The sequence below is a fragment of the Nothoprocta perdicaria genome, unplaced genomic scaffold, assembly GCF_003342845.1.
Source record: "Nothoprocta perdicaria isolate Ctin4 unplaced genomic scaffold, notPer1 scaffold_318, whole genome shotgun sequence".
In the NCBI taxonomy this organism is placed as follows: Eukaryota; Metazoa; Chordata; class Aves; order Tinamiformes; family Tinamidae; genus Nothoprocta; species Nothoprocta perdicaria.
Window position 1 is genome coordinate 1,813 of NW_020455553.1, and position 11,286 is coordinate 13,098.

An 11,286-nucleotide genomic window follows, 5' to 3' on the forward strand; every position below is an offset into this window, starting at 1 on the left:
GGCCCATCCATATGGAGACCTCGGCAGGCTTCATGGAGGCACATACARCCTCCCCAGCTTGTGGTCATGGAGGTCCCAGGGAGCTGCATAGTGGCGCATAGGCTCCCCTGCCCAGACCTGTGCACAGGAGGGGCCTAAAGAGCCTAGGGAGAATGCTAGGGCCCCTCTGGCCCCATGCGCACGGAGGCTGTGAGGGGCTGCATGGAACCCCTTGGGCTACCAAGGCCAATGCGCACGGAGGCCCTGGAGGGCCGTTAAGAGAACCCTAGGGCCCCACTGGCTCCTTGTGCATGGAAGCCTCAGGGGCCACACAGAGCCCCGTAGGACCCTCCCAGCCCGGAACACATGGAGGTCCCAACGATGGCATGGAGGGTCATAAAGCCACCCGGACCCGCGTGCACAAAGGCCCCATGAAGCCACATAGAGGCCTGTATTCCTCCAGCCTTCCGTGTGCACGGAGGCCCGAGGGGCCACGTGGAGGCCCATGCCATGGAAGAACTTTKAAGTGTGGAAATATTTGCTTTCTGTATTTCCATAATGTTGTCAGGGAGTCGGTTTAATCATTGCCATAAATATTATGCAGACATTGGTTGAGTTCAGCAGCATAGGCTGCTTGTGTTGTTTGTGGTTTTATTTTTAATTTTGCCCTCATTTTGAAAGTTGTGAATGTTTGCCCCAAATGACAAGCACGGAAGAAAAAAAAAAGCTTGTTTGGGATTTTCACAAGAAAAGCAAATGTTGACATTGTTTGCACACCTCTAGCTTTGACTTATATAGAAATTAATATGATGATCTCATTTGCTTAATGAGATTTGCTTAAAATGAACTAGGAAAAAAAATGAGAGAATGGATAGGACTCAGTCACACTCTGAAGGCTTTTTTTTTCTTCCACAATGTCGTTATTTATTTTAAAATAAAAGTTTTGTTTCAGAAATAAACAGATGTAAACAGATTTTTTTTTTCTCTTTAAAAGGTTATAAAAATATATCCATACTGGAACAGTTGTGGTAGATGACGCGTAGAGGGATGTGCTCATGCAGCATTCAATTGCCGCTGCATAACTTGGCTATGCATTACAAACTCAGAAAACTGTTAGCGAGATAGCTTTTTAAATAGTCATTTCCTTAAAGATGTTAACATAACGTGATTAATGCTCTGCCAGTTCTACATCATTGCTATGAAATGTAGAGAGAGGAAAAGAAAATAGTGTAGAGCAATGATAGGGAGGAAGGGGATGAAGCAACCAAATTGGTTCTTGCTCTTATCTTGCACAAAAGCATGTTTTGAGTTGGCCCCTTGTGATGCTGGACTCCAGCAGGCAGTTTTCTTGTCTAGCCCAGTGTTTGTTATCGTTATAACCTGTATGAACCACTTCACACTAGTGCTTAGCTTTGCAGCAGGAACTTAGCTCAGTCTGCAGTGGGAGATAAACTGAGCAATAGCCCCAGCTGTTCAGTTAGATCAGGCTAGTGAGTAAAATTTTACCATCTGTAGAAAAAAAAAAGGGGCAATTGTCCTGAGTTTTGTTGGCATGTGATTGACAATGTAAAGAAACAAATCTTTGGTTGGAATTTGAAATAGCAACCTGCTCTTCCTTTGTTTAAACCCCTTCTCCAAGTTCATTGCCCCAGATCCCCCAAGAGAGGACAAGGCAYGTGGAAGGAAGGAGACAGGCTGTGATTCTAGGCATTGGGATGAGTGACTGTGCCTCAGCTGAGCCCTCAGTGAGGACAGATCAACAAGGCACCATTGGTAGGAGACCCAGTCAACATAAAGGCCTGGTTGCTGTAAGGAGCACTAAAATGCAGCTTTACTTGAGTGTTCTTGATTTGTGTCTTACTCAACTCTAGGCCTTCGCAAGGCCTTAGCCTATGCTGTTTAGATGGAAATAAACCCTGCTCCTTTTCTAGCAGGCGTCCTTTCCTACAGCTGCTCACTTTTCTAGCGTGATTGTAGGCACCAGGGGCTGACATCTGGAGCTGATTCTTGTGTTATTAAATGCTTTAACCTGCACTTACCCCAGATTTTCCTTGAGTTAGTGGCTCCAGCTTAAAACTTGTGCAGACATTTAGCATGCAGGAGCAACACAGGGATTATAGGACTTGTATTTCTCTTCATGGAGCTCAGGAAGCCCAATAAGAAATCAACCTGCTTAGTTGAGGGCTTCTAGTGTTAATGACAGAGATTTCATCTTTACCAGCTACCATCAGCTCTGTCCTAGCCATCCTTAGACCAGATCAGGGCACCAGCTGCCTGGCAAGAAGGCAAAGGTGTCCATAGTGAGCAGTGACCTGGTTGCTCTGTCGTTTGACATAAATACCTATATTAATGTCTACATTCATCAGTAAATTTAGCTGGGGAGGCGCAGGCCAAAACAGGGAAAGAAAGTTGGGAGGCAGCCAGGCTGCAAAAACTTATGGTCCCTGGGCTCAGTGTAGTGTGCACTGATGCAMCCTGGCAAAGTCCAGGTGGGCATCAGACAGTGTCTCATCCACACGCTCCTGCCCTGGTCCTGAGGACACACCCAGCCTCTCTGTGTGCAGCAGAAAAGAGCAGTAATGACTCTCATGGTTTCTGCCCTGTGCACGGAGAGAGGTTCCTGTCGCATAGCACCAAAGCAAATGCATCAACCTCAAGAGATTTTTTGTAGCCTTGTATTCTCTGACACAAGAGTCATACCACATGATTCCCCTGTCTAGTCAACTATTTAGGTGCGGACAATCTGAGATAATTTTTAATTGATGTGTGAGGATTTTTGAATTGCAGGTTTGTTTGAACTTGCTATGTTTAGGATCAGGTCTTCCTGTGGTGCAGGTCAGTCTGTACAAGTGGAATTTTATCAGGAAAAACTGGCCATACCCAGAACTATCACAAGCTACGACTGTTCATCAATCCTGATTTTCCTTTTGGAAGCCTGACTTCAAAGTGTGGACGTTAAGGGATTCGACCTCCCACTGGATATTCTCAATCAAAGGTAGAGAAATAGTGTAGGTGATGGCAATTGTGACACTGGTGTGCTTGGGTGTTAGCAAACAGAGGAGGTACAAAAGAGCTACTGAGCTGAAATATCTTTCTGGTGTAATGCTAATGTTCTGCACTCTGCTCCAAGGACAGTGTTTGCAGACAGAAACGCTACCTGCCAAGTACTTCCCCCTCTTGCCCCCTGCACAGTGGCAATAGTGTCCTCATGTGCAATTAGCAGCTGGAAATGTCAGTTCTCCCTGCCCTTTGGAAGGCAGCATGCAATTTGTTACCTGCAAGGCTGGAAGAGCTGGATTCCCTTCTACATGTCAAACTCTTCCCAGCAAGGTGAGAAAAAACAAGTAGAAAAGAAATAGCACTGGGGTGTTATAAAGTGAGCGTTGCACTTGTTTGTGTCTCTGTCTGGCCTGGGCAGCCGGGAGGGGACACCCAGCCCTTCCCCAGAGCAGCCCTCGCCTAGGGTTTGGTGTATGGGCGGCAGCCTCCCTTCTCGATGGTCTGGACCGGATGGATCGGGAGGACCAGGTGGGAGATGCGACTCCACAGCCCGCTCAGCTTGTCAGTGTCCATGTGGTTGTGGGAGCTAGGGGCACCATCRTCAGTGAACTTGGCCCAGAGGAAGTCCCTGACTCTCTCCTCCACCTGAGGGAGGCTGATGTGGGTCTCCAGCGTCTCCTCCTCCAGCAACACAGTCAGCAGCAGGGCCACATCCTTGAACGCTGCGCTTTCATGGTCACAGTACTTGTAGAAGATGAGGGTGGCCCCTGGGGGCAGCAACTCGAAGCGGTGTATCACTGCAGCACGGCCCCCCGCCTGGAAAGCTGAGCTCAGCTCTTTGTCCACCTCCAGCTTGGCATGGTCGCTCTGGAGCCCGAATTTATCCGTGCCATGGATGTGGACTGTGCTGGCATGCAAGGCGGCTGCGTAGGTGTCAGCCACATGGGCTGAAAGGCACTGCAAGGTCCTCTTGCCCTCGCGTGCGGCYGTGAACATGATGATGGCTGGTTCGGTGTGGTGAGACGCATTGAGGTGCTTCTGCAGGAACTTGCGCCCCCGAAGCCACAGGTGGGGGTTCTGCCCTGGGAACYTGTTCTGCAGCTCATTGAACTGGGAGAGGAAGGCCTCCACTATGGGATTTGTGGGGACTTGCTGGGACTTGGAGGCCAGGATGCCGAAGCGGAAGATGACAATGATGAACAGTACGGAGAGCACGAGGACAAGCCCTGTTTAAGCGGGAGAAATCCGAGACAAGGAACAGAAGTCGGTTGGAAGGGGTCAGCAGTGATGTGCTGGAAGCAGCTATGASGGATCTGCTTCCCCTCCCCAACCTCCCCCTACCACTCATAGGCAGTTCATTTTGACGTGTTTTAGGGTCCCAGGGCCTGCAGAGACGTCTTGCCACATGTTGCGGGACATGCACACCAGCCTGGGAGCTATAGCTCCACAAACGGAGTCAAGGCTACAGCTCTGGAGTCCCAGGACACAATTCCTGAAGAGATTAGTGCTGGTCACAAGCTGCTTTCCTTCCAACTTTAAGGTTTGCTTTAAGTTTTGTGAGTTTTCACTGCATCTGCCTCCATGTATGGAGGTGGCTGAGCCAGCAGAAGCTGGCTCATTTATGGCCTTCCTTATGGCCTTCCTCCTAGCTATGCTAGTGATAACTGTGCTCCTGTGCAGAAAAGGAGGACGTCGAGGACCAGGCCACAGCTGCTCTTTGCTCCCCACAGCAAAGTGAGATCTCTGTGGGTCACAGCTCTGCCAGCAGAACAGTGGGGTGCACCTTAGCCCCATGACTTCTCCTTGATGTCTTGTGACCCAAAGAGGGGCTGGGCAAACGAGGCCCTTCAGCCTAGCCTTCAAGGACAAGTTAGTACTGCATCAAAACCAGAGAGCTGCAGTGTTGTCCCTGTTCACAAATAGCCTCCAACTGGGCCTATTTTTAAGGCTATGGTTTGTTTTTCCCTTAGAAACTGTTTCCCTAAAATGCCATGGACAGCAATTCCCACAAACCCTCAGAAAAGACTGTGAAGGATCCTGAGAGAGAAGAATAATTAAATGTGCTTCTTTACTTGTTCGTGGAGGATCASTGCCTTCTGGTCGATGAGTAACCCGCAAGGGAAGCTTCTGTTCCTCACCTTTCAGCAAGAAGGACATTTTAGCCATCTCCTGCTTGGTGTTTTGKGGGGTGACATTCTGCAGGCAGGACTGAGCCTCTGACTTTTGTGTTGTGTGTCCTAAGTGAGAGAAGGAAATTTGTCACTCACTGCTGAGGGAAGAGGCAAGCAGAGCTGCAATAAGAAGGGCAACGGGCAGCTCCCAGCTGAGCRAGTTGAAAAGAACAGTGCTACTGCTTGGACCATTGGCTCTTCCTGCTTTCTGAGCAAGGAAAGAGGAAGAAACATGCAGAGCCAAGCATGGTTTCATGCCTTTCAAAGCAGGACAGCAAAGGGGAGAGAGACAAGCCTGTTAACTTTGTGCTGAAAAGCAAATACCTCCTTTCCTGTTTGACTCTGGAAAACTGACAGCAGGTGCTGGAGATGTCCTGATTACATTTTTCCGATGCCTCTGTGAAGTGTAGGCATCTGCAGAGAGCAGCAGCAGCCGCGTGCAACTGTAACTCACCTTCCGTCCCACGTCTGTTCCTTAGCRTGCCATGGGATTTGCTCTCTGGAGTTTCTTGCTCTCTATGCTCTGGTCCCTCATCTAGGAGAGGGGCACTGGTGCTYTCCTCTGCCAAGAGGCCACTGGTGACACCTTCTGTGGCAGTCAGACCTGAATATCTTCTTTCACTGTTGGAGTGTATTGACTTGTCTATGGAAAAATCATCTTCCTTTGGCCTGTGGGAGCTCTTGTGTTGCCTGTCTGTCTCCTGTTGCCCATCTGTTTCCTGTTGGACAGGGCTCTCTCCTTTGCTCTCTGTTTTATCTTGGACTAGCCTGCCTGTAAGGAATAAAATTCAAAGAGCTAAGCTCAGTTTCAGCACAAGAAACAATAACCCTTCCTCCTGTTTTAACTCCTCTCAGCAAAGGCCCTGATAATCAGCATTTCGGAAATACCATACAAACATGCAGATGGGGAGAGGACTGACCTCCATCCATGTCATCTTCTGCCTGGGGTATTTCTGAGGCACCATCTCCTGTCTTCTCAGATTCTTCCAATGTCTCTTTGGTTTCTTGCAGGACCTTCTCTCTGGTAGGGCCAGCCAGCCCTGAGTCTGTCACCTCATCCTCATCAGTAGTTGATGATTCGCCCACTGAAGCATCCTTCTCTGGTTTGCAGGAGGGGCCCGGACAGCTGCTTGTCACTTGGTGACCAAGTGTTTCTGGAGGGGTCTCTTCATGGGCAGGATGCTCTGCTTTGCTCTCCACCTCACTCTGGGCTGCCTTTGCTGTTGGAATCAGAGTTCACAGCTCAGCTATGGATAGAACATCAGGAAAACCCACCTCTTTACCACTATGCAGCAAAACTCCCAGTCTTTGCATTTCAGGTTCATCTACAGGGAAACTGCCAAGAAGAGAATTTACCATGACCATCATCACCAATGAATCGTGCTGCCTCATGCTTTCAAAAAAGATTGATGGGGTCTCTGTATTTGATCRCAATCCTGGCCATATAATGAGTAATCACTTATAGGGATGCACTCCTCTATCCATGCTACAACCTGTCCAAGGTTGGGCATAAGCTGGAGCACAGGAAGTTCCATCTCCAGGTGAGGAGGAACTTCTTTACTGTKAGGGTGACAGAGCCCTGGMACAGGCTGCCCAGGGAGGTTGTGGAGTCTCCTTCTCTGGAGGTCTTCMAAACCCGCCTGGATGCCACCCTGTGCCCCGTGCTCTAGGTGTGCCTGCTCGAGCGGGAAGGTTGGACTAGATGATCTCTAGAGGTCCCTTCCAACCTTGAATATTCCGYGATTCTGTAATGTGAAATGCTTTTAGTGCACAAACCCCATTAACATTATACTACAATGTTTTTAAATAATGGGATGTGTCACAATATCTTCTACAGATAGTTGTTTGCCTATATTGGTAAATAAAAATGGATTTAAAGCATTTCTATCTGGATATTGGACAGAATAGTTAATGTCAATTTGAGCATTTGTCTGAAAAATAAAATAAAATAAAATAAAATAAAATAAAATAAAAATAAAATAAAATAAAATAAAATAAAATAAAATAAAATAAAATAAAATAAAATAAAATAAAATAAAATAAAATAAAATAAAATAAAAGTTAGCTCTTCTTGCGCTCTTCCTCTGTTTCTGTTCTGGAGTGGTTCTGCCAAACACGATCAAGCATTGTAGAAACAGCAAATTAAAAGCAAATTACCAGAGGGCAATTAAATGGAGGTCCTGGAACTGAACACAAGCATTTGCAACATATTCTGAATCTTACAAAACTAAACAGTGCAGCTCCTATCTCTGACACTCCGTAAAAAGTTAATTGTGAATGATCTTATGGATCAAGCACTACAGTGACAGAAATGATGATGCTGAAATTAGAATAAAGACTGATTAAAGGTGACAGGGAAGTCCCCACTATTTTGAAAACAGAAAACTTAACTGCACTTGCTTCATGTCAAGGGATGCTGTCATTCAGAGCATGATTGTGTTCATTCTTGTTGACTATCATGGGAACATTTCCAAATGAAGAGGACAGGTCTCATCTGATTATTGCATCTCGGTATCACTGAAATAGCCACCTGCAGCAGCATTAACAAGGCACCAGGAGAACGCAGGTACATGCCAGATGCTGAAATATGAGGAGCCTGAGAGGCTGGACRCAAACAATGCCGCCTTATCCTGCGTCCCCAGGGAGGCTTCCCATCCACAGAGGGTAGAGGAAAGACTTGTTATTTAAACACCTGTAGATTTGTGGTTTCTGGGCTCTACAAACTTTGCATCTTGTGCTTGAGCCAAGTTGTATCTTTGAGCAATGCATGCMTGCCTGCCAGCTCCATGTGAGATAGCAGCCTTCAACAGAGCCTCTTCCTCCTCAGCTGGTGATGGGAAGGAGTTGCTCCCCAGCCCTGCCATCCSTGACGGGAGCCGGGAGCCGCTCCTCAGCATTGTCCTCTCCCTGGGGGGCTGCCTCCTGCCTCAGGACGCTCTTCACCTCTCCACAACCAGCCTTGCAGGCAGCACCACCAAGAACCTCCCCCGTTTCAGAGCCCTAATCTCTGATGCTCCTTGCCTGCAATAGCAGACGCGAAGTCTAAGCTTGTTGCAGCCGAGAATTCAAAACCGAAAGTGATTTGTTAACCCTTGTCCTTCAATTAAAAAAAAAGAAAGAAAAAAAAAAAAAGCTTGTTTTTTTCTTGGCCTCCAAACAGTCTATTTTCTTTCTTTTTCTTTCTTTTTTTTTTTTTCTTTCGGGTTTMCCTTTTCACTGGTGGAATTTTCTTGTACTGTATTTTCTCCTAGCAAATGGAGCACGTGTGGGAGTCACTTACCTCCCCAGAGGTCCACCCTTGGATTCTCCTCCATCTTCCTGCGCTCCTGGAGGCGTGGGCTCTGCACCGYTCAGTTTCACTTTCTGCTTCGCTCATAAGCAGACTTGTTCCCCCAGGGCTTGAGTGGCGGAGCACATCCCACCCTGCAGGCAGACACCATCCCTTCGGGGCCCCAGGAATTGCAGTAAGGACTGGAAAACAGATAAGCACAGAGCGTGATTGAGTGGAGAAGGAGGCCACTCCCTGCTGCACTTATCTGGCCGATGGGCGATGGGACTCTCCTACCCTGATGTGACTCTCCTACCCCATCCTCCGACAGCCCATCTCCAGTGCCAGCACCAGGCGATGGGGCCACGAGAAGCAGCCCTGTGTTTCGAGTGCTGCTCGGGAACCCCCAGATGGGGAGTCTCGGAGGATTTGGGCACTCTGGAAGTGGAGAGTTTCCCCCGTGCTCGTGTTTCTCTGTCACTGTAGCCTGGAGGTTTCAGGAGCACAGTGCTCACTGACCATCAGCCAGCGATTGTCAGTGACGTTGAAACACCAGAGAAACTTGCCCTGCTGGGGACCAGGTCCTGCAGATGCCTGTGAAACACAAGACCTCAATATCAAGGGGCTCTCCTAGCCAAGGGGGACACCTTCTGCCACACGATGCTGTCTCTGTAGCCGAATTTTCCTGCTGGCTAAGAGCTGGGGGTATAAACGCSGCCGGGCTTGCGTCCTTCCCGTCCCTCCCCGTGCTGGCTCCTGCTCGCAGAAGAAGGAAGTCAGAGGAGCAAAGTCACCGGGGGGGTCGGCGCTTACCGGGTGCTTTGGAGCCGGTCCAGGTGGCAGAGCCGAGCGGAGGGGCGATAAGAGGGGGCTGGCGACAGCACCACAGGCCCCGCGCCCGGCGGGGGCCAGGCACCCGCTTCCAGCCGCACACCCTTAATCCGCCGCTGTCAACGTGACAGTGAACTCTGTCCTGCCCGGGCCTGGGCAGGCTGCTGGGAGCTGTAGTTTTCCCTCTCTCCCGCTTTGCCTGAGGGAGCAGCAGTGACGTCAGCAGGCACGGYGCTCGCCCGAGCGCTTCGGAGGCCGCGCGGATTCCTTGGCTGCGTCTCCACTGCTCTGCGGTTGCGCAGTTTCCTTCAGGCAAAATGAATGGCCAGCTTTTCTTTTTTTCTTTTCCATGTTAAGTCATAGTGTTGCAGATCTACATAAATCTCACCAGGATTGGGGTGCAGTGAAGCTGGGCTGGAGCAATGGTTTTCCACAAAAATTATAACTGGCCTTACTGTGTGCATACATGGGACAGAGCCCAATACCCTGCTGGGGACACTGCAGGGGGACCAGTGGCTTGGAGCAGGGCAGGCAGGGTGGGAAGGCCGTGATGCTTCCAAGAGAGTTGTTACTTAGGGCTGCATAGGGAATAGATGGGCTTCTTCATGGGCAGTGGTGATGTGCCTGGTTTCCTGCCTCCTGTGGCCCTACCTGCTTCTCCAGCAATGAGGAAAGACAGGCAGCCACTGGGCTGATGGTGGCCAGGAGGGGACAGAGTCCACGTTCAGCAAGTTCCTTCATAATGACCAGCCTCGCAGTAGAGGACTAGAAATCCACGGGCCTGCAGGGAGATTATTTAAGGTGAAGGCAAGAGGAAAACATGGGTAATGTTTGGAGATGCTTGAGGATGCTCCATGCAGGTCACTGTGAAGCTGATGGTCACTGTCATTCCCTACATCCATCTGGGTGCTGTGCCACCGATCACCAACCCTCAGGCCTGGCTATCCAGACAACTTTCAACCCGCTTAGCAATCGCTTCCTCAAGCCCATACTTCCTTATTTCCAAAACGAGGTGCTCACAAGTTAATTGGATTATAAAGAACAAGTTTTCAAGTGCTATTTGTCTTTATCTAATTTCACTGTTTACATAAGGTAATCATTTAGCTACGCTCTTTGGAAGCCCCTGAATCGAGTGATACTGTTTCTATCTTAATTCCWACAGGTCACCTGGCAGATCAGACATGAGGAGCGACATCATCTGGCAGCTCTTGATTTGAATCAGAACAAGTAGTTGTACTTTGCAACCTTCTAATGAGGTATTTATTACAGCCTCCTGCATTTCTGCCGTAGCAAACATTGCTCAGCATCTACATCATGCTCACACATCCTAAGGGAACAACAACATTTACTCTCTTGCTGGTACACATGATGCATAATGTATCTTGCAAATATTTGCTTGCCTCAAAACAAATCTGGGAGATTTAATGTATTTATTGCACAGCATTAACAGCCCTTTTCATCCTGCGATGCGTATGCAGACAGGCTGGTCCCGGGGGCTGAAGGGCATCTCCCTCACGTGGGATGATTCAGGCTCGCATGTGCCAAGCCTGCACACGCGTTCCCGGCGTCCCGCCGCAGAAACACTGCTGCAGTGACAGTGGTTTTGGAGCACCCGCGGTAGCAGCCGGCAGGTTCAGTGCAGAGGCCGGGGTCCTCTCCTGCCATCCTGGTTTCTGGCAGGCGAAAAYGCTGTTGGAAATGCCATTTTCTCGCCCATTTGCAACCCAACTGCCTGCAGTTAGAAGAGGGAGAATAGGGAGTGCAGAAATGCAGCCTCTGGCTACAGCTTTGCAGCCGTGCCCCAGGCTGGGTAGTGTTAGGCAGGGGGACCTGGGTATGGATATCCTGTGTGGATATTCAGTGTGGATATCCCTGGTGTGGATATTCGTGGTGTGAATATCCTGTATGGATAACCTGCGTGGATATCCCTGGTGTGGATATTTGCAGTGTGGATATTCTGTATGGATAGGTAGTATGGATTCCCGGTGTGGATATCTCTCCAAGACGGAAAATGGAGCACATAGAAACATAGCCTCC

At 49.1% G+C, this 11,286-nt stretch overlaps 1 protein-coding gene across 2 annotated transcripts; it reads right to left on the reverse strand.

Moving 5' to 3' along the window:
* Window positions 1-1,056: 1,056 nt before the first annotated feature.
* On the reverse strand, window positions 1,057-9,281 carry TOR1AIP2 (torsin 1A interacting protein 2). Of its 2 annotated transcripts, none has more exons than XM_026042933.1 (6): window positions 9,232-9,281; window positions 8,431-8,621; window positions 6,071-6,370; window positions 5,605-5,922; window positions 5,118-5,216; window positions 1,057-4,205 (listed from the first exon to the last, which is right to left on the reverse strand). In XM_026042933.1, the coding sequence occupies exons 2-6, from the start codon at window positions 8,462-8,464 to the stop codon at window positions 3,439-3,441; spliced, it is 1,518 nt and encodes a 505-aa protein (XP_025898718.1). In that variant the 5' UTR covers window positions 8,465-8,621; window positions 9,232-9,281; the 3' UTR covers window positions 1,057-3,438. The 2 variants fall into 2 exon arrangements, with proteins under 2 accessions (XP_025898718.1, XP_025898717.1); XM_026042932.1 differs by having other exon boundaries at window positions 5,052-5,216.
* Between the last annotated feature and the right edge of the window lie 2,005 nt (window positions 9,282-11,286).